The sequence below is a fragment of the Poeciliopsis prolifica genome, unplaced genomic scaffold (genome assembly GCF_027474105.1).
Source record: "Poeciliopsis prolifica strain line A6 unplaced genomic scaffold, Auburn_PproV2 SCAFFOLD008, whole genome shotgun sequence".
Classification (NCBI taxonomy): domain Eukaryota; kingdom Metazoa; phylum Chordata; class Actinopteri; order Cyprinodontiformes; family Poeciliidae; genus Poeciliopsis; species Poeciliopsis prolifica.
In genome coordinates this window covers 16,688,048-16,709,910 of record NW_026562383.1, presented here as the reverse complement: position 1 = coordinate 16,709,910, position 21,863 = coordinate 16,688,048, and the positions used below count along the sequence as shown (strand labels likewise).

Here is a 21,863-nt window from a genome sequence, read left to right as displayed (position 1 = left end):
AATTGCCTAAAATGTGTTTTTAAGTTTTAATTGGCACCAATGAGCTGCAACACACATATTACAAAACATACTAGGAAGGGGGCAAACAGAATGTAAATTACTAATGTTATCCCTGGCTATGAATATCATTAGCACCAGCAGAGCACGCACCTCTTTCAACTCCTGGGCGCATTACCATGTTATTCATCAGTGAGGTGTGAGTTATTGGCTGATAACTGTCTCCGAGGTGGCAGCGAATGGTGTCCCCTAAAATAATCAGCCCACGCTTTCAAAACACTTAAAAGAATAACGCAATTAAAGCCAAGCCATTTGAAAGTGCCAGAGAAATCTGGGTGCGTTTCTTTGGAGGAGGGTGTAGTCCCTGAACGTCACTCCCACGGAGTTGCAGTGACTGCGGACTTTCCCCAAAGTTCACTTTTTTGGAGTTCAGCTGCGATGCAACTTTAGGTTTTGGCCGCGGAGCGCACAATGATGACAGGGTATCGCCTGGTTTATTTTTGAGCAAAAATGCATGTGTTAGCACGTTTGTTAAATAAGAAAAATAGGCACCGAGAAATGGACTGGCGGTGGACTGTTTTTACCCTGATCCTAAACTTTCACTTCACCTATGGGTCCCCGTCTCATTATGACTTATTCGACGGGTCTGCACACACTGGAGCGGTCCACAGACACAGAAATAGGTGAGTGGCGTGTTTTTCTACGCTTTTAAGATGAACGTGTCAAGCTGCCTAGTCTATTTGAGACATATCACATGAAGGAGGTTTAAAGGGAAAATGGTGTTATTTTTCTGCGTAGCTCCAAGCCAATAAAAATGCGATAAGTTTCACATTTGTGAGTGACACCAGGTCTGTGAAGATTTCCTGCCTTTTACGGTCAAACTGTTGTCTTTCACTGCAGTTTTATCAGGCTGCTCCTAAATGTGGCTCCACAGTTTCAAAATAGGCGATAAGAGCGAGATAAACGCCGGAATGCCGCAGATTACTCCCGTATCTCATCAACAAGAGCGTAAACGTTTAGTGATATAAACAATACATTCATGATAAATAGCTTAAGGGGAGGGACCTTTCAGTAGAAATACCTTACACATGTTGGACTAATTATGTTGCTTTCTTTAAGCAGTATCTCTAACTTCTGTATACCTCCATCCACAGGAACTGGTGCGCCTATGTGGTGCAGAGGAACGTGAGTTGCGTGGTGCAGGGGAATGGGGAAAGCTTCCAGGAGCCTGTGGTGGCCCCCTGCCCGGCCTACCAGCCCGATTGCCAGCAACAAGTGACGTGAGCGTCCAGGGAGAAGAGACATGGGGGTTGAGAATGAATGTTGTTTATTTCAGATATATATATATATATATATATATATATATATATATATATAATATATATATATAATATATATATATATAATATATATATATATATATATATATATACGGAACATTGGAAGCAAAATGCTTCGTTGAAAATCAGCTAGAGGTAGAAATATTGACATTTGCTAACTAAAAACCAAACAAAAAACAACAAAGAAAGTTGATAAACCCAAGCATGCATGACATCCCCCTCCCCAAAAAGCCCAACTAAGAATGCAAGAAGGCATGTGGGGGATGTAGCTAGCTTTTGTAGATACAGATAAGTGACGAAATCACAAGTTGAGGTTTCTAAGTGGAAGATTTAAACTAAACTATGTCATTTACTTGTTGACAGGTGGAACTGCACATCTGTTGAGCTTATCAAACAAACTAATGTTCAGTCCAGAAACATTCCATAAGATGGTTAAAAATGGCATTAATTAAAAGCATTGTTATGAAGACTTACTGGTGAGGGAATGTATGAAAGAGTAGGGGGTTCTTAAAGAGGCAGAGTCCTAATTTCAAGGTGTAATATTACAAAGTCGAATTTCTTTTAAGTCTAATTTGATGTGTACAGCATTTTTCTAACAAATAAAGGTAAAATAGTTGCGTATTTGTGCTATGAAATGGCACCATGTTCCTGGAAAGCTAAATAATTCCACCCTTTTAAAGGCTAGAGTAAAACGTTTAAGCTATCCTCGATTATGGGTGCCTGTTTACGCTGGAGAATAAAGGATGGTGGAGCAAAAGCCCCATGAGCCAGACACTGAGAAACCCTGAAAAATAAAGGGAAAAGGCAATAAGAAATGTGTTCTTCAATGTGGACTGCAGCCATTACAACTTAGTTTTACCAATAACACACAACTTAACTTTACCTTGTTACCATATCCTATTTCATCCTGTGGATGAAGTACAGTTATGTCTGACCTGATGATTACCACAGTGACATTGCAAAGTTCAAATTGGCAAGTTTTCTCTTTCCCAATCAAATCAACTGGGTCACACATATTGACCCAGTATTTAGTTAAAACTGCCCAGCTACTATCCCATCATTTGAAGTAATGTTTAAAGCATTGTCTAGTATCTTGTTATATTCCTTGGATTTATATATTGTGAAATTCAGTGGGTTTAAATTTTTGCACGTTTTTTAAGTCTAATATTTGTCAGTGTCTTTTTCACAATGGCTGATTATCAATTAAGGATTTTCCATGACAATATAAATCAATATCTCATTGTGGCTGTTGTGAGAAAAAGAGGATTAGTCTGCTATATTCAGTTAGACTCAATATATTTAATAATCTTTTTTGTGTACTATAAAGGGACCACTTTCATTTTCATTTACAAGGCACCCAGTTTATTCTAGTGGTTTGAAATGCAAATCTTAATTCCCAATAAATACCTCATAATTTCAGAACAATAATTAAGTTAAATCAACAATAGACTTTAATGTGCAAATCAATAAATACCACTATTCATGGTTTTGGAGATAAAGCAATCTCTACCAGTAAACACAAGCAATAATTGGGATGATTTTCTGGAAGCTATTGTGTCACAACTTAATGATATTATGTTTTGTGAATCATTTTCAGTTCAAAGCACATCCAGTCTGTGGTGTAGGTTTGTGGTCCACTTACACAAAGAGATGCAGGGAGGCCCTGTGATGTGGAAATGTTTCCTGGAAGCTGATGCTTCACTGGGCCGGAAGTGTCTGCGCAAAGCAGCAAGAAAGTTATGATTTATCTTCAGCTAAAAAGAGATTTGACTTCACAATGACAATCAGGGACTAACTATGAATTGATGTTGCTGTGCAGGTTTTCATTTTTTTCTGCTACCTAGAAAATTCTTTATAAGTAAGTGTTGGGAGGAGATGAAGAATTTTTTTCAAACATAATTTTTCCAGATGTTCTTTCGTGACATGACCCCAGCCTGCAGAGAAGTGATATCATCCCATATTTTACTTGGGAACATTTATTTGGCCTGGAAAAGGTAGTTTTTCAACAAATGCAAAATGGAGGGGGCACATAGGGGATAAATGTTTCCAGGAAAATTAATAACAGTAACAGTTTTTATTATTTGAATTGCAAAATATCCTTAACATGGGAAGGAGTTCTATTTGTACTCATAAGTCTAAGTTTCCATTTGGAAATATGTCAAGGATTGCCCCTGAATTCAAGATTCTGAATGGAGAAGTTGGACGTCGAGGGCTCAGTTGCGTATAGCCACACATGTAAAATGGAGTGAAGGTTATAGGTATAATCTGTTTATTTGCCTCTTTGATAAAGTTCACCTGTTTCACCAGATTCTATAAAAAACTTCCATAAACTAGAATGTTTATTTCTAACATAAAATGAGACAAGCAGGGTTAAAAAGACAACAGAATTATGTAAATAAATATTAATTTTGAGCTTTGGCTATTTGCATGTCTCCACTTGTATTTTGATTATTTATCTTTTGTGCTAAGTTTGAACTCTTAAAGGTTTGAATCCTTCTTTGCCATTTTCTTTATCTTTAGCTCTATCAACTGATTCACAGTTAAATTCAAATTCAGATTGTGACTGTACTGCTTCATACAACTGATATTACTTTCAGTCAAAAGAAACATGTTTGTGAAATGTTTCTAATGAAAGAAATACATTACTAGCTTGCATTATCAGTGGTAGTTGGCACCAAAACAGTTAGTAAAACCCACTGGTTTTTCTGGTTTGCACTTAGAATTTGGGTCTGGTTTCAATCCCAGTTTCAAGCTCCAACTAACCAAATCCACCCAACAATTTTTTTCTAAAGAAAATGGAGATTGTCTCATTTTGATGTTGACATCTCAAAATGCTAACCATGTTTATGATTTTTCTTTGCATTACAGATACCAAACTCGGTTTAGACCCATGTACAAGATTGCCTTCAAAACAGTTACTCAGTTAGAGTGGAAATGCTGTCCTGAGTACAGAGGTCCCAACTGTAAGGATTTAAAGCCACCCAGAGATCGGCCAACAGTGCAGGGAGCATCTTACCTCCAACCAAATCCTGGATACTCACCCAGACACACACAGAGTAAGAAATTCATTTTCTGTTCCACCTTGAAAAAGAAAACTCAAGAAATATGTTTATTTGTTGATATTTTTATAGAGAACATAGGCAAATAAGCACTTTTTGATTGATATTTTTATTACATGTTGGATGATTATAGGGACTGAGAGGAGGGAGACTCCACATTATGAGACTCAACATGGCGTCACCGATAAGGTGCGTTTTCTCGAACGTGAAGTTCAGCGTCTGTCCCAGACGGTCTTGGATCTTCAATCCACTCTAACAGGATTAGCCACCAACCTCCGCACAGACCTTCAGGACGACACAAAAAAGATGCTGGAGACACTCCTGAGCAACATGCGTCCTCCAGAAACTAGCAACAATGCAGATGAAACTCCAGTGGTGATAGACGGGCATCAGGCAACTAGGGGAGGGATCGGTGGAGAGAAAACCCTTGAGAAAATTGAAGCTCGCTTGGATGATATTGACAATGCTCTGCGAAACAAGGAGGAAGCTTTGGAAGATCTAAGGGGAATCACATTAAGTCATGAGGGGCAGATACGTGTCTTAATGGATGCCTCTCAGTCTCAGACTCCAGCCATTGCTGATTTTGAAGGCATACAAACCTATGTTGATGGAAAAATTGAAAATCTGAAGAAGGAGCTGGACGAGAATGTGGAGGAACAAATGGTCAAGTCACAGAACCTTTGTGATGACAAGATCTCGGCGGTGCAAAAGACTTGTGAAGATGGCCACGACCAAGTTGGTGTGAAGTTGAGCAAGCTTCTGGAGAGCAAAGAGGCCGACCTGAGAAAAGAGATCCGAACAATACGTTTGAACATGGCTGCCTCAGATGGACCTGTGCAGACTTCAAGACAGACAGAACCATCTGAACAGAAGGACTACAGCGACCATAAAGACATTTGGCGCGAAATTGATCGCATAGCAGAGGCTCATCGAATCCTTAACGTCCGTTTTGACAACGAACTAGGTCACTTATCTTCCCTTCAGGAAATTGGTGATTTAGGTGTACTAATTCAAGAACTGGAAGCACGTGTGAATATTACTGAACAAAATGCAGAAACTCATTGTTTCTACATTGAAGATAAGCTAACACGGATAATTGCAGATGAAGTGGAAGCACTCCGGCAATTGTTGGATCGGCGCCTGATCACAGCTGAGGACCAGTTCACAAACATCCTGGTGGAAATTAGCAACAACTCCTTCCCAAGAGTGTCTGGCGACTCGACTAGTGCCCTCGAGACAGAGGTCAACAATAACAAACTCCTTCTGAAGGGGTTGAATCAGAAAGTAAAGGCTGTTGAAGACTTGTGCTCTGCTGGATGTTCAGGCTCTAAAGTTACAACTGATCAAGGTAGAATTGCATCCATGCCCGGTCGTGTAGAAAACATTGTGACGGACCTGAATCGTTACAGAAATGACTTGGATGTTCTTCACACAGATGTAAATTCTAACACAGAGAAGCTGAAACAACTGGAGAATCTTTTTAAAAGTCAGCCAGTTGGAAATGACAGACAAGTAAAGACCATAGATGATTTCCAAAAGGGACTGATAAATCTCCAGGATAATGTTCTTGCTTTGGCTGGGGCAGTTACTGGGTTAACTGACTCCATGAGTAAATCCAAGCAGGATATCCAACATATAAGCTCAACGTGCTGCAATGCAGAAGTAACAGGCCGTGGAATGCCATTACAGCCCAACATAGCTTCTGTTGATGGCACCAGCCGCCAGATACAAGAGCTGAAGAACAGACTTGATACTCTTAACACACAGGTATCTTCTGAACTGAACAACTGTAAGCAAAATACTGATGGGATCTCAGCCATAGGTGGACGTGTGAGCCGGCTCGAAAACATTTGTGGAAGGTTGGATGGAGTTTCTGTTAACATCAGAGAATTGAAAAATGGACTGGAGCAACATGTTGGAGGCCTGCAGAATTGTGTCCAAAGGATGAACGTAACTTGTGGAAATCACGGAGCAGAAATCACCTCGCTGTCGAATTCCTTGCGGAAACTCCAGGCACAGATGTCCATGATAACTAAGCATGTTTTGAAGGATGTTGCTGCTAAAGAGCCAGGTAAGAAGTCTTTTTGATAGCATCACTGGTACTATTTAGGAATTCAGACAAAAAAGTTCAATATATAAATTTTAGTGCCAATCAAAACTTTGTGAAAGTTTAGTAAGGTGGTATGATTTATTGATACTATGTCAATTATGTATAGTTGGTTGATTGATTGGTATATATTTTGAAACACTGTTAAATGTAAATGTAGTGGCTCTGACCTTAACCTTGTTGGACGTTTATGAGCAATGCTTTAAAGCAATGTTTTTTAATCTTGGTTCCCAAGGCACACTGCCATGCATGTTTTGGGCACTTCCCTGCTTCAACACACGTGGTTTCAATTGATGGCTGATTAACAGGCTTTCGCTGAGTTGCAGTCATCTGAATGGGGTGTGTGGAAGCAGCGAAACATCTAAAACACACAGATCAGTGTGCCTTGAGGACCATGGTTGAAAAACTCTGCTTTAAAGGTTTGTCCCTGCAAAACATACCAACTACTTTAAATAAGCTCTGCCAGTTCTGATAAGAACAGTGGACAAATATGTAGTCAAAACCAGGCCGGGTGGTTTCTCTGTAACTTCCCAAGCAACATTTATCCAAGTATTAGTGGAGATATGTGTAAATATTTGACTCTATATAATTTGGACTCTTTGTAGTTTTGAGAAATTCCACAATGAATTCAAACTTTGAACTCTTAAATAAACAAAAGTTGTTGTTTTTTTCAGATAAGTTTTTTTGAAAAGCACATTGTTAATTCGGGAGACAGATTTTCATTATTGTTATTGTACTCACAGCAAGAAAGAAGATTTAACTTGTTGTCACAATAGAGCTATGCAAGCTATGAATAGACAACAAGATGCCTCCTGGATATAAAGAGGGACATTTTATGCAAAATGCATACCACAGCTTTAACAATATAATAATTTAGGAACTAAATGACAGTTATATTTGTGTGAAATGGCCTTACTAAAATAGTTAAAATGATGAAAACCTATGTATTTATCTACTTTTGGCAGAAAGAAATATTATGTTGTGCCTCATTAGCCAGTTGATATGATATGATATGATGACAGTAATTGGCTTGAGATTATGGCCCATTTTTGTCTCTAGAAGAAACATTAACAGTCAAGTGCACAGTAAACAACCCCATTAGTGCAGTCAAGCCAGAAATGAATCGAATAAAATTAACAGTTTTATCTAGAATAGCAGCCTTTTTCAGCTTCCTCTTTTACTCCCAGCATTTAGATTTATTAAGTGTGATTAACATCTGTGTAAGCACAAATCTTTCCTCAAGATAATCCTCCATGTAATGCATTCTGCTTTGCTTGGTTTAAATGCAGCACTGGAGAAGGAAATGATCAGATCTCGTGAATGGCTGCAGGGTATTTCCCATAGTGGGAGGGCGTGAGTTCATTGGGCCTCCTGTGTTCGCCTTGACTGTGTCATTCAATATGTCCTGAAAGCATAAAGGAGAGGCCAGACTTCCTGCGACTTATGTTGGGTTGAATTCATTTGTTTTATTATAGGAAAAGAGGTAGATGAATAGTAGAATGTAGTTTTCACTACTATTGATTTTTCCCCTCCTGCTACAGTTTAAGTGCACAAACAGACTGCTCTATCCTCTCTATCTTTTCACTGGCAGGGTTTCTTTTTTTTCACCATGATGAAGCTTTTTTTTTTCTACTCATACCACAGTACTTTGGACCTTAACCTCAGTTCCGATTCTTCCACTATATACAAACACACATTAAACCTCCCTTCCTGCTCTTTTTCTCCTAACACATTCCCACATACCAACCTCCAGAGATTCTCGTAGGGTGATCTCAGTCTGATGCGTGGAATCTGGTCCTCATTAAGAGCCCTGACTCACTCAATGCTGAAGTCAGTCTTAAGAGAATGAGGAGAAGCAGGGCTCCACGCCCAGGACCAGATGCTTGAACTACCCTGAGATGTGATGTCACAACTGGGGCCCCTATCATCGGTGCCTCCCTTTATTACACCGTCGGTTGAAACAATAACTTGATGGTGAGCAGAGGAAAAGAAGTGTGGCAGATGGATGAGTGTTTGCAGTGTAAAGGTTTATATGAGGTTTGTATTCCTTTCTAGTTTTTTTGCCAGCTACAGATGGCTTTTAAAACTGATTTGATTTCATAACCTCTGCAGCTTTCTGAGATATTTGATCCAAACTCCACACTTCATCTGATTAGCTGTGAGAGGTCAAATAAGATCAGCTACTTCTAGGTCATATTCTTAAGTAACATTGGCAAACACATTCACACAGCTAGAACCTTTTTCTCAGTTTCTCTTTAATGAATAACCCCCCAAAAATATTTTAGTAGTTCATAGTATTAAGATGAAAGTAAAATGGTACATCTTTTTTTTCTAAAATGGAAAAAGTAAAAGTCTAATAAGTGTGGTGGGCATTTGTATTCAGATTCCTTTCCTATGATATTCTCAAATAAATCCAATTGCCTTATTAGTGAAGGGCTTTTATAGGTTTCTTAGAGAACATCATTGAACAGACTGCCTTAGAGACTAAGGATCACATCACACATTAAAATAATTTGGAGATTTTTTCCCTTCTTGTGCTCAGTGTGACTGGCTAAAATTATGCGTATAGTTGAATGTTTGCATTTGACACAACATAAGCTCTTACACCGCAGTAGTAGACCATCTTAAATTAGCCAAATGATTGGCAAACAGAGGCTCTGCTCTGTCTAAATGTAGCAAACCTCTGACCTCTGGAGCTCTAAGATAAATTAACAGCAACTTTCTGTCAACTTGTTGCCTGGTAACTGGTTATGGCCAAGAAACATTTCAGCACACAACTGTGTGTAATATGCTGAAATGACACAGATAAGATATTTTTACCCAATCTTAAACCCTTTCACTATTTTTGAATTATTTCAGTGTAAAGAAGCTGACCACAAATTTCTTTTTCTATTTATGACATAAAAGCCAAACTGTAGAAGCATTTATTTTGTATTATATATGCAGCATGACTGGTTACATGTCAAAGCACTGCCATTAAAATAAAAAGTAAACGAGTCAGCTCACCATATAAAATATATATTTTAACAAACATAGTAACAGGTGACTATATCCAAAAAAGGAACAGTAGGTGTCAGATGATACCTACATTTTCAAAGCTTCTTAAAAATGATATAAACTGTGTCCTGCATCTCAAACAGACATCAAAAAGCAACTGATTTTATGTTGATGTCAGAACTTTGTCACAAATTATGTTCTCATTGATAGTGACAAAATGATGACACTTTCTACTTTGGCAGGTCTGTTTTCTGTTACTTCAGCTGGTGTTATTTATATATTCCCAATTTGAATGTGGTGAGTTATCCTTGTCCCAATACCAGTAAATCCTCATTGTGTTACTTCCATCTGTAGCAGATATTTTCCAACCTTTTGGGTTTCATCCTTTCAAGTTTATGGTGATTTCTTGGCTCCCACGAAGTGACACAACAAAAATATAGTGGAAAGTTTATGCCAGGAAGAGGGTGTGTTTTGTTTTTTTGGTCTCTTATTCACACTCTGATTTTTGTAAAGGAGAGAACCAGTCACAGTTACAAAAATGTAAAAAAAAAAAAAAAAAAAGCCTCTATTATTTATTAGCAAACAACCCACTCTGCCTGCATCTGGACTGCAGGAGACCCGCCCTGGTGTTACACCCAGCGATCCTTTCCATAGCATCAACAGTGCTGTTTTAACAACCCATAAATGGAGTCTTGTAATATCTCTGATTGTGGCATAGTCCAGTATAAAGATTTTTACCCTTTAATCCTCATGACATGAATTCACTTAATACCACAAAACAAACTAAGTGACTTATCTCTACCACTAACACCTGCATGTGCATATTCAACACACACCAAAGTCATTTGGAAACACAGCTTTCAAGATGTAAAGCATATAACTCTAAGCTTTCTACCAGCGCACATAGTCAACTAATTTGCCAACTAATATTGACTTAATTTATTTCCAGTCTCATTTTTTAAAAAGTAGAACAACATATATTATATAATGCACAATAAATAAACTTTAACAGGTGATCAATCTATATTTCTTCTTTAGTTAGTAAGACAGTGCTGTTCAAAACATCTAAAATCAGCATCTTACATTTGGTCAACAGTTGCAATAACTGGCTGCATTTATACTGGTATTGTTCTTTGGGCAGCATCCTGAACTTTGAAAAAGTGAAAAATATTTTCACCTCCTGAACTTGTTTACCATGCCTTGGGCAATTCTGGAGTATCAGGCCATAACATATTAGCTATTGATACCAAATTTCTGGCACTATTTCTTAACATACCTTCTTTTCCTAACAAGAAAATAAAACCTACACAAGTCTTTTGAGTATAATTATCTGTTTCTTGTTCGAAAAACAGTGCAATGCAATGTGTGGTTCAAACCTTAGTGGTTTCCTCAAGCTTGGAAAGGACAAAGTTTGAACAGAGATAAAATATCCGCAAAATCTCCCAGCTCTCAGGGTGTGGTGTTGGTTTCCTCTCAGTACTTGAGCTCATATTCTCCACGCGGTCATATGAAGACCTCGCGGAGGCTAGAACAGTTGTAGCGTTGTAATGCATAACTAAAAGATTAACGAGAATAGCCTTGTTCCGTCACAGTGTGACTGCTGGATGGAATTCTGTGACTTAGGTTGCAAAATGTTGGCACTGCTGCAGCTGCAGCTGTTTAATTCTGCCCTGACAACTTTAGTCTTTTAGTGTTTTCCTCTTCCTTGAGGTTTACCAAAAGGGGCTCTTTCTGTATTTACAGTGCTTTGCAAAAGTGTCCATATCCTTTAAATGATAACAGCATATTGTTACTTTAGAACCACTAAAATTAAGAAAATTGAGATTTTGGGAAATTGGAAGATTGGCACTTGGGATTTTATGTGATAGGCTTACTCACAGTAGTCTATTTTTTAATTGTGAACTGAAATAAAAATTACAAATAATTTATTTTTAAGAAATCAAAAAAAATCATAGTGTGATCATCTGTTTCACCCAATAATGTGACCTCTTTTTGTTCCAATTACAGCTGATGTTGTTTTTCTCATTATTGTACAAATAGAGAATCTTTAGTCATTCTTTGTAAAATAACACAATCTCATTTATATTAAATCAAGTGCATTTGTGAACATTATATCAAAACACATATGCACTGCATTTTGTTTAGAGATGTTAGAGTAAATGGTTAAAATCGTTTTCCATCCATTGAACAAATAGCTTCTTGATGCTGATGTATCACACAAAATAAAAGGTTTTTTGGTAGAATCATATTTTTGCAAGGCACAGTAAATACTTAAACATTGAAGGGCTTGTTAAATAATCCAAGACATTTCACTGTGCAATCTGTTAAAGTATGTTTTATGCATTTTAGTCAGTTTCTCTAGTTTCACAAAGTGACGAATCAACCTTTTTGTACTTGGTTGGTCCTCAATCAGCTTTTTTTTTAAAAGCACTTATCTCTTTCTTTGGGTCTCCCTTCACTGTCTCACTACAGTCCCTGTCTGAACTCTTTTTCTTTTCAATTTGTCCTTCCAGCATTGCTAGAGGACTTCTCTTTCTCTTCTCCCTCCACTTTGTGCTGTAAGAGTATATTGACATAGGAGGCCATCAGTAACCCCTAAAAGAAAAGCAGAGATAAAATAAAGGCTTTGATTCATGGATCAATGCTTAGCAATTGATCACTCTTTCGTTTTATTGGACAAACAGGCCATAAGATTATGTGTCTGCTGTGATGAGGAAGTACAAGAAGTGCAAGACATAAAAGGCTCTTTGAAGTCAAAGGGTGTCTGTTGGGAAAGAATGGAAAATTGTATTTGACAACCCCCTGTGACACACACACGCACATATACACGCCTGTCCTGTATATATTTAGGCACTACCAGAATTTTGAGGAGCTCTTTGACAGCAAGTGTTTCCCTGGTGAGGCATCTGAAGCTGTGAGGTGAGGTGTTTCCATTTCTGACCCAGGAGCCCATCTGGAAGTCTTCAGAGGAGAAACGCACACACCATAGGAGACAGTACACAATTAAAGCTTGTCGTCATTAGTGACATTGCTGGAAAACAAGGGGTGGAGGATGAAATTACGTCCATGTGCACAGCGAGAAATTAGAATAAGAAATAGAAACACGCATTCCGGACTGAGAGTGATGCCTCATTGTATTTCTGTAAGCACCACGCCCTGCTCTATGGCCAGACCCTTGAGACTGTTTTCCATTGCGTGATCAGTCTATCTAATGCAATATAGTCCTTGTTGCTTTTACACACTGCTGCACGCTCACAAGCTGCCACCTAATTCTGAGGAGGCGCAAGTGATGAAACCATCCATCTCCCCCCTGCCCTGTTTCGCCCCTGAATGTTAACATCTGGTTCTCTGGATGCTTTTCTATGTATTTGAGACTGTTGAGCCTCTCTCTCTGTGAGTTTTTTTCTCTCTTTTTTTTTCTAACTCTGCGGTTGCCCCCTCAGCGAGAAAAAAAACAGACCGAGAGCTCATGGGAAATATGCACTCTGGCAGTCGGTATTCTGAAGGAGGCACGGGTAGGAAATGAGGAAGAGGTTTCTGATTATCTCAGAGCAACATGATTGCTGAGCTTAATTTATTTCTGATTATACATGTGGCTTCTGAGTAGTTTGTGGAAACATTTGAGGGAAGAGGGGAGAATTTATTGGTGGTTGATGATTTTTCATTTGGTAATAAAAGAGAAACCTGGCAGGCTGCAATATAACATAGATTTAGATACTCTACGATTGATTTCTGGCTGAATTTACAACAAAATTACCTGTTACTGTTTGATTTATTTGAACATGTCTGAGAACGGAAGGAAAAAATCTGCAGAATTTGATACAAATATTTATTTAGTGAGATGGTCCTTTACCCATAAGGGTCAGAAATGACAAATATCTAAAATACTATGAAAAAGATTTCATTATCTATAGCCTCAATTTAAATCTATAACAACTTAAGTGAAAAGTCTGATGTACATGTGAATCCAGCCCCCTTGACTCAGCATTTAGTATCACATTTTACTGCAGTTGAAGCTACAAGTGCATAACTGACAGCTCTCATGAGCTTTAAGCAGTTCCTCCAAAGCGACCACTGGCTGCATCTTTGATTAATGATCTTGTGGCCAAAAAGTCAATTTAGCTGGATGGCTTTGTCTTCATAATTTTTAATGTTGAATGCAAATTTTTTCCCTGGTCCTCATGATGTTCTTTCCTCATTAATATTCTAACATTTTAAGCTCCCACGAACTTCTGAAGAAAAATTATTCCTAGTAAACTTTCTTTTGGAACATCAAAGAAAAGTGTGCTAAACATGAATGCAGAGCACACTTTTTAAAATTTTAATTCTAAAAGCTATTCAAATTTGAAGACCACATAAATTTACTTCCCGTTCACAATCATACACTGCTTTGTGTTGTTCTATCTAAAAAAAATTATATTAAACACACAATTTTGTGGTTGCAAATATAAAAAAATAGCTATTTTGTCTGCTTTTTTACTAAATTTATTTGAGCTTGACTGCAGTGAATGATCAACTACAGTAAAACTGAGCAGGAGAAGTTTCTAAAGCCGCAAACAGCACATTTGGATCTGTTTGCACAGAACACGTTCCAGACAAAGCAAAAACACACTCTGTGAAATTCAAAACTGATTTAAGACTAATCTCAAGCCAGATGGTAGGTTACACAGAACCACCTGGGAACTATTTGGAGAAGGCCCTCTGTGTTCGGCAAATACAGTGTATCATTGCAAGGTTTCATTGATTTAGAGCGTGAATGGTGGAGACTGTTTCTAAATTTAAAATTCTTCCCCCAGACCAAGTGGTGAAAAAGCTTTCATCTTTAACGATGATTATGCAAAAACATGTTTTTATTTCCGGTATAAGGCATTCATTAAGAACGTCACAGTCTCTAAAGGCAGCTGTTGTTGACTGTTGTCACTCATAAATCCCACTAACTGTTATAAAACAGCTTTCCACAGTGTGTGGCTCCATAACTTTTGTCATTATATATATATATATATATATATATATATATATATATATATATATATATATATATATATATATATATATATATATATATATATATATATATATATATATATATATATGTGTTGATCTATCTATTATCTATTATATTTATAATATATATATAATATATAATATAATATAATATATATATATATATATTTAAATATATATATTATTTTTTTTTTTTTTTTTTTTTAACAAATCCTATATAAATATTTGTTCAAATCATTGATTTAATGTCTGTTAAATTATACAGCCTGAGGTAACATTACTAATCAACAAGTAGTAGTTAAATTTTTCTCAACATTTTGATTAACAAAATGTTTACCATATCGCTTTGGTAACAGTGCCAAGGATTGTAATATAAGTCATTTTATAAAATATAATAATTGTATAATTTGTATATTTTTTCTCATTCATTACATGGAGTAAGTATTTGCATTTGTCTAAAATCATTGCAAGGTGACAGTATGCTACTGCAATGAAAGATTAACTTATTTTATTGCTGTTTATATATGTTTATCATGGGTGTAAATAAATGTGCAAGCAGATACTTTGGATGCAGCAGGTTTTAGGAGTTGGTGTTAGCTGTGAACATCTTGAGCTTCTTAAAATGTTGCTTGAACCAGAGCGGTGGGGCACGCTGACCTGCTGGAAAGCACAGATTGAGACAATTTGCACGAATAATTTGACAGGAGGGTACAAAGAAGAACACCTAATTCTTTAGGGATTTCTTTCTGTTACTGGCAGCCTTAAAGAGGTCACATTATACTTTTTGCGGATTTAAACTTAAGTTTAATCAACTTTTGTGGTGCATGTCAAGATTTTTTTTTAATTATTTTTCAAAGAAGCTTGGGCCAACGTTTATCTGGAGAGATGTAAAAGGCTCATTCCCACTAATGGCAACTTCCTCATGGCAGCTGCTACTGGCAAGGGTGACACAAGTAGTTATTATAGGCAAATTACATTTTCATTTCAGGCTACATTAGTTGGAGATCGTCTTTCCTAGTAAATTAATTTATCCTTTAAAGTGCTTGGGTTTTTTGTGTGTGTGTTTGTGTTTTGTGAGGTTATCACTGTCTGATGCTGAAAAAATCGTTGATGGTCTAAAAGTTTAAGCAGACATTTGACAGAAGTACTGAAGTACATGCTCTTTTAGCCATAAGATTTGCTAGTTTTTCTTTGTCTTGTTATCAACACGAATGAGGTGCTTGCATAAGCTGACTATCAGATGGTGTCTGTGTGTCAGCAGACTGCTGATTACCAGAATCATGTGGTTTGATGCAGAAAGTGGCCTTTGTGACTCCAGCTACGCAATCATATTTTCTCCAATTGTTATATTCCATGTAAAAAAAAGCAGCGGAGTTTGGCCGATGTGTGATATTTCAATATTTTTAGCTCACTGAATGCCATTACTTTATCTATTCTCAATATAATCAACATCACTCCTTTGTTCTCTGCAAAAGCACCAAACAGAATAATTTATTGTAACTGCATTGAGAGAGAAAGTATCTCTGACCTCTAGCTGTTAGAAACAGCTGAATCAATCAGTAAAGAGATATTGAGAACTTTTGTCCTCAGGACCCTCACTGCTTGCTTTCACTTCAGACACTTTTGTGATGTCCTTCTACTCCTTCAGGAGATCTAGGAGGCAGTGATGTTGTCTCCTTCACATGAATCTCCTTGCTTAGAACATTTTTTAGTGCCTGCTTTCATGAAGGGTAATCTGACTGAGGGGTGCAGTGATAGGTAAAACTCAGTATTTTTATTTGAAGATTCACAGGACAGGAGACATATTCAGGGAGATTCTAAAGGATTCTTAATTTGTACCTCTGCCTTTGAACTAGTTTGTAGGGAAATGCTTTCTGTTCTGTGTGCAAGTGAACTTTACATTTTCTGCTCTTTTGTTCCCCAAGGAATGACTCTGAGACCAGATCGCCCCTCCTCTTTGCCTGATCCATCTCAGGGCAGAGCCCGAATCAAACAAATCCACATCCCCGTTGTGATTCCTCCACCGTCCTCGGGGTCCAACCAGCCTGCACAGGGCAACAAACACGCAATCAGGGTCAGTAAACCAAACCAGCCATTGAATCCCCAGCATCCCCGCTTGCCTCTGGTTCCTGTAAGGCCTGTAGTGGAAACGGGAGAGGCCGGACCTCCGGGATACATCCGGCGACTCAATGTGCGCAGAGGAGCCGAGGACTCATTGAGCAAACCTGTCCAAGGGTTTGCTGGAGCGCCAGGTGAGCTGTGCTGGGGTTAAAGTTAGGCTTATTGTGACAATACTATTTTGTTTATTTTTTTTTTATGATTACCTGACCATCTCAGGCTAAAGCGTAGATGGTTTGAACACAATCTATCAGTGCCACAATTCAGTCAATAAATATCAGGTGAATTGTTAGGAATATATTTTGCACAACCCAAATGTTTTGAGTCACATTAAGCAATCAGCACACTGAGGTGAATGAATCTGTGTTTGTGCAGACAGAGGGTCTGCATTAAGTCACATGTGGCAGCATGCACACCTCTTTGACAACAGACACATCTTGGTCATGTGTCTGTGCATTTAGCAGCTTGCAAATCAAAACATCAGGTTTGAGCTCTCCAAAAATTATGCCTGAGAGTTTTCTTCACAACATTTTGCAACCAATCACTTCATAATCCTGCAATAATTAGAAGTTAAAATTTTTCTTTTTAGGTCAGAATCATCAATTTGTAATCACAAAGTTGCAACTAACCTCATACGCCTTACCAACCACCAAACTCACCCGAATTAAATAAGATGCTAAATGTACACTTCTGGAGTCACTGATTAGTGGACAATCTGTTTTACTTTCTGGATTGTTTTAAACACATGAAGTACCACCAGTAAGCTGTATTTTCACACGTCAGTAAAAATCAAAATATTGGCATAAACATATTACATTCTTCTAAATAAAGCATCATCACACCATTTCACTATTTGTCAAGTATTGTTACTTTTTGTTTGACTTCATAAAGAGTGGCGACTAAACTTGAATGTTCTGTTTGATCTTCTTTATTAGTAGATCTGGTAATATGAATGCTTGTATTACACATAGGGTAAATAAGGTACGTAAAAGAACAGGCAAGTTTTCTTAGATTGTAGTTTTTTAAGCTTTAAGTAGAAAAAAGGTGCATAGGAAAAAAAAAATCTAAATCTAGCATAAGTGTACATGATTAAAAACCTACCAAAGAATAAGTAAAAGCCTCTGTTTTAAATGTGAATTTAATCTTCTACTCCACCCACAGTGCAGTTACATTGGATCTGTTTATTTCTTCTGAGCCTGACATGCATTACACATAACAAGGCTTTGACTGTATAAATTTGCATTAGATCTTCTGTCATCCCCATTAATTTTTCTTACAGCTTGCCCAGGGCATGTCAGTGCAGGCCAAATCCAATAAAGTAGCAGACAACAAAAGGAAACAGACTTAGTTCTGGAGTTAATTAAATGCATTTCATGGACGAAGTTTTAATAACAAAAGAAAAAAGAAAAAAACAAGACAAAGGCTTTGTTCTCACCTTTATCTTGCTTGGCAGTTGTAATCGTACCTTATCGTGAGGGAGATCAAGTCATGTGCTGCCAGTGAGCTTCGAAATCTTAACTCAGTTGACAAAACTTACTTTCCAAAATGACATTTCTTGTGTTTTTCTTGTAGTTTTATGTTTATTTGGGGGTAGGGACTGTTCTTCTAGATTCCACAGAGTTAATCTTCATTATAGTTAAAATAATAAAATATCCTTATTAATTTTGTAGATAAAACTCACCACGATTAGAAACTCTGCAAACTTAAGAATTTTATTTTTAGACATTACATATATGTTTTAATTTCAATTAATTTCCTAACTTCATCCCACAAGTTAGAAAACATGGGAAACGGCTAAAAATTGAGTTTCAACAGACTGAGAATCCAAATGTAGAGATTAGAATATTTGACATGTTTCCATACCTCTTTAACGTTTTCACATTTTGTTACATACAGCCATACATTTTACTGGTTTTTATTGGGAACTGACATGTGTGAAAGGAAGAAAGGACTGAGTTTCAACATTTTCTTCAAATAAAACTGAAATGTGCAGCATGCATTTGTATATCCGGACATTGAAGCACTGCTGGAATTCTGCTGGAATTACAGCTGCAAATTGTTTGCGGTATGCAGTTTTAGTCATTTATCTTTGCATATAGCTCAAGTTCAGTCAGACTGAATGTACATCGTCTCTGAACGTAAAGTTTAAAGATTGTTGTTTGTCAATCTAACTCTTGTATAGAGTTAGATTGTATCTACCATTTCACTGTTGCTCTGGTTCAATTTCCAACTGGAAGCTGAAACTTTAGTTCTGTGTAAGTACTTTCCAGATTCTAAAATGTTTTTTTGTTTTGTTTTTTTTCTGGTTTGCCCTGTGTCTAGTAGTCAATCTTCAGCATAGTGCCATTGTAATATGAACTTTTGCAATTTTCCATTTTTCTGCGGATGGAAGTATATTGTCGCCACTACCCAACTCCATAGTGAGGACAGTGCATTCAGGATCATGTGCAGTGGTAGTTTGTCGTCACAGTTTCTGCATTACACTGAGACTCATTTTTTATTTTATTTGAATTACTTTGAATTGGTTTATGATGCAAAACCCAAATAAAATAGCAAAGAAGTCAATAATTGTAAAGTGACAAAATAGGAACCAAGTATGGATATTTTGCAAGTGTTGTGAATGTTGTTTTACTTTTTCTACCATCTCTGGTATGATATTTAGACATAAAACCAAACTACTTCTGGCAGACGTACCCCAACTCATCTCTGTCTTCAGTTGATGATAAAACATAATGTGTTTGTCATCTGTCTCTTCCAGGCTATCCTCCTCTGCAGTCTACGCCTCCCAAACCTAAGCCAACCAGCCAAGGAGGTACGGTAGCTGTTACAGTGCATGCATCTGCAGCTTTTCTTTTACATCAGAGCAAAAAAAAAAAAAAAGCTGGAACAAAGCTGTGAATAATTTGTAGCCTGGAAGTGCGAGGGAGTGGGAACTGGATGTGTTTTTCTCAAGAAGTTGTGGGCAGATTGTGAAGGATTTTAAGTTGTCTGCAGGCGCCCGGTACAAGCTGGCTCTGATAACTGATTTTATTTAAATTATTATTGCAGATCATTCTCAGCTTGCTCAGCTTCACATTGATGTTGAAGAGAGAAGAAATATAAATAAAATATTAATCAAAATAAAGATTCCCGTTTTCAAGTTTTTAGCATGTAAGAATATTTTGACCACAATGTTTTGCTTTGTAGCTGCAGTAACAGCAAAAGCGCCTTTGAGCCTGTTAAATCCACATATATCCGAATCGCCAGGTAATCTTTCCTCAAAATACCTTTCTATTTAAAAAAAATGTTGCATTTGTTTTCAGAGTTTAAAATCGATCCCAGATATTGGGACTCGTTATAAGTTTATGATCAGGTTTATGCAGCAATATGTAAGCCTGTGTCACTCTTCCTGATCTAGACTCAGTGAACAGCAGCATCTCTGCAGACCAGTTCTCCTTCTCTGCCGGTCTCACACAGAGCCCAACCTTCTTTGGAAATGTTGCCATCATTCGCTTTAACAAGGTGCTAGTCAACGATGGAGGACACTACAACCCCCAAACAGGTACAAACCCATGTTCACTTTCACCACGGAAATTTTTGGTTGTTCATGAATCAAACATTAAATTCTTGTAAAAATGTCAGAAAGAAAAACTATCACCACATCTTGAATGTCTTGGAAAAGTCTTGATGCCCCTTGAATGTTTTCTAACTCATGTTGCAACTTCAAATATTTTTTTATTTAACAGTATCAGCACAAAAGACATCTTAAAAAGCAAAAGACAATGCTCAGGCCAAAAGAAATTCAGGAACAGAGGACATAATTCATTGGCGTCTACTGGTTACGACAAGGTTGCAAAGTTTTTGCTAACATTTTGGAACTCCAGACAAGCACAGTGAGAGCCATTATCCCCAAACTGAGGTGAACCTTCTCAGAAATGTCTGCCCTTCCCAAGTTACTTCAAGAACAAATTTATGACTCATCCAACGGGTCAAAAGAAATCCCAGAGCAACATGTAAAATTCTGCAGACCTCATGACTCCACAATGAGAGACAAACCATTTATATATTCTATTCTAATCCCAGATAACCCAAAACAAGAACAATTTATCCTGTTTTAGTATCAAACAATAAGACAGACGGTTAGCTTGTGTTTTTTTACAGCAAATGTATAAAGTGTTGAGATGTGCTGGTATTTATTCAGGCTCCATCCACAACACATAACAGCATATTGATGATTATTCAGTGAGTTTAACAGCATCACTCTAATATGAGATCTTTTTTCTTGTCTACAGGAGTTTTTACTGTTCCACACGAGGGCCGATACTCAATTTCAGGGTTGCTGACTGCAAAGCAGGGTGACCGGATAGATGCCGTGCTCTCTGTTTCAAACCGCAGCGTGCACAGACTCAGGAGCTCAACCAGGGCCTCGAACAGTGCTAACTGCGCCTGCGGCGGAACCGTGTCCTTCAGTCTGATTCTACCACTGAGGAAAGGAGACCGTGTCAGTCTGGTGAGGACCGGAGGCCAACTGGCCTCGACTAACTCTGGGGAGGTTCTCTCCACCTACAGTGCCATCTACTTGTACTCGCCGGCGGCCAAACGTTAACCAGAACGCAGCTGAGACGCTCGTTATCAGACGCCCGGACTGGACAGAATGATGGAACCTTATTTTACACTGACTTGCTGGGAAGCTACAGATTAATATACTGTGTTGTTGTGTGAACACTCCCAGTAATATGTTCATTTATGAAGCCGTTACATTGCAAGCCACTGATAGAAAGACACCTGAGCTCAAGAGGCAGGGTTTGTATCTAATATATTGTTACGATGAACTTTTGTATCTATTGTGACTTGTTGATTACCAATAAAATGCATAAAAACTTGACTTTTCTGCAAGAACAAAAATTTCTCAAAAATATTGCCAGTTGACAATATTTGAGGCTCTTTGATAAGGGCAATTATCCAGGATAGCATAAAAAAGAAGAGCAGAAATATAACTTTCATAATTTGGAACTTTTTAGTCAGTGGTTCATTCCTTAATATTTTTTAGCAAGTGAATTATAAAAATACCTCTCGTAACAAAATGTTACAATTTAACATCGGCTCTTATGTTATTTCTCATAATTACATGAAATGTTCAACACAAGATGAACATCTGCTCAACATCAGGTGTTGAATATAAAATGAATAAAATGCTCTTATGTTGAACATCTTGAACATAAGATGGAAAACATCCTATCGTTCCTTACTTTGAACACAAAA

The 21,863-nt window shown here is 37.5% G+C and overlaps 1 protein-coding gene across 2 annotated transcripts; it reads left to right on the top strand.

Annotated features, from left to right (window-relative positions):
* Window positions 1-387: 387 nt before the first annotated feature.
* Window positions 388-21,486, top strand: emilin2a (elastin microfibril interfacer 2a). 2 transcript variants are annotated; one of them, XM_055033443.1, is made up of 9 exons: window positions 390-680; window positions 1,152-1,277; window positions 4,206-4,393; window positions 4,530-6,467; window positions 16,430-16,756; window positions 19,381-19,434; window positions 19,809-19,868; window positions 20,020-20,163; window positions 20,894-21,486. In XM_055033443.1, the coding sequence occupies exons 1-9, from the start codon at window positions 508-510 to the stop codon at window positions 21,205-21,207; spliced, it is 3,324 nt and encodes a 1,107-aa protein (XP_054889418.1). In that variant the 5' UTR covers window positions 390-507; the 3' UTR covers window positions 21,208-21,486. The 2 variants fall into 2 exon arrangements, with proteins under 2 accessions (XP_054889419.1, XP_054889418.1); XM_055033444.1 differs by lacking the exon at window positions 19,809-19,868 and having other exon boundaries at window positions 388-680.
* The last annotated feature ends 377 nt before the right edge of the window (window positions 21,487-21,863 follow it).

Coding starts and splice junctions, on each gene's coding strand:
- emilin2a (XM_055033443.1), top strand. CDS start 508: ATGCATGTGTTAGCACGTTTGTTAAATAAGAAAAATAGGCACCGAGAA. Junction 1,278..4,205: donor GATTGCCAGCAACAAGTGAC/GTGAGCGTCCAG, acceptor TTTGCATTACAG/ATACCAAACTCGGTTTAGAC. Junction 16,757..19,380: donor AGGGTTTGCTGGAGCGCCAG/GTGAGCTGTGCT, acceptor TGTCTCTTCCAG/GCTATCCTCCTCTGCAGTCT.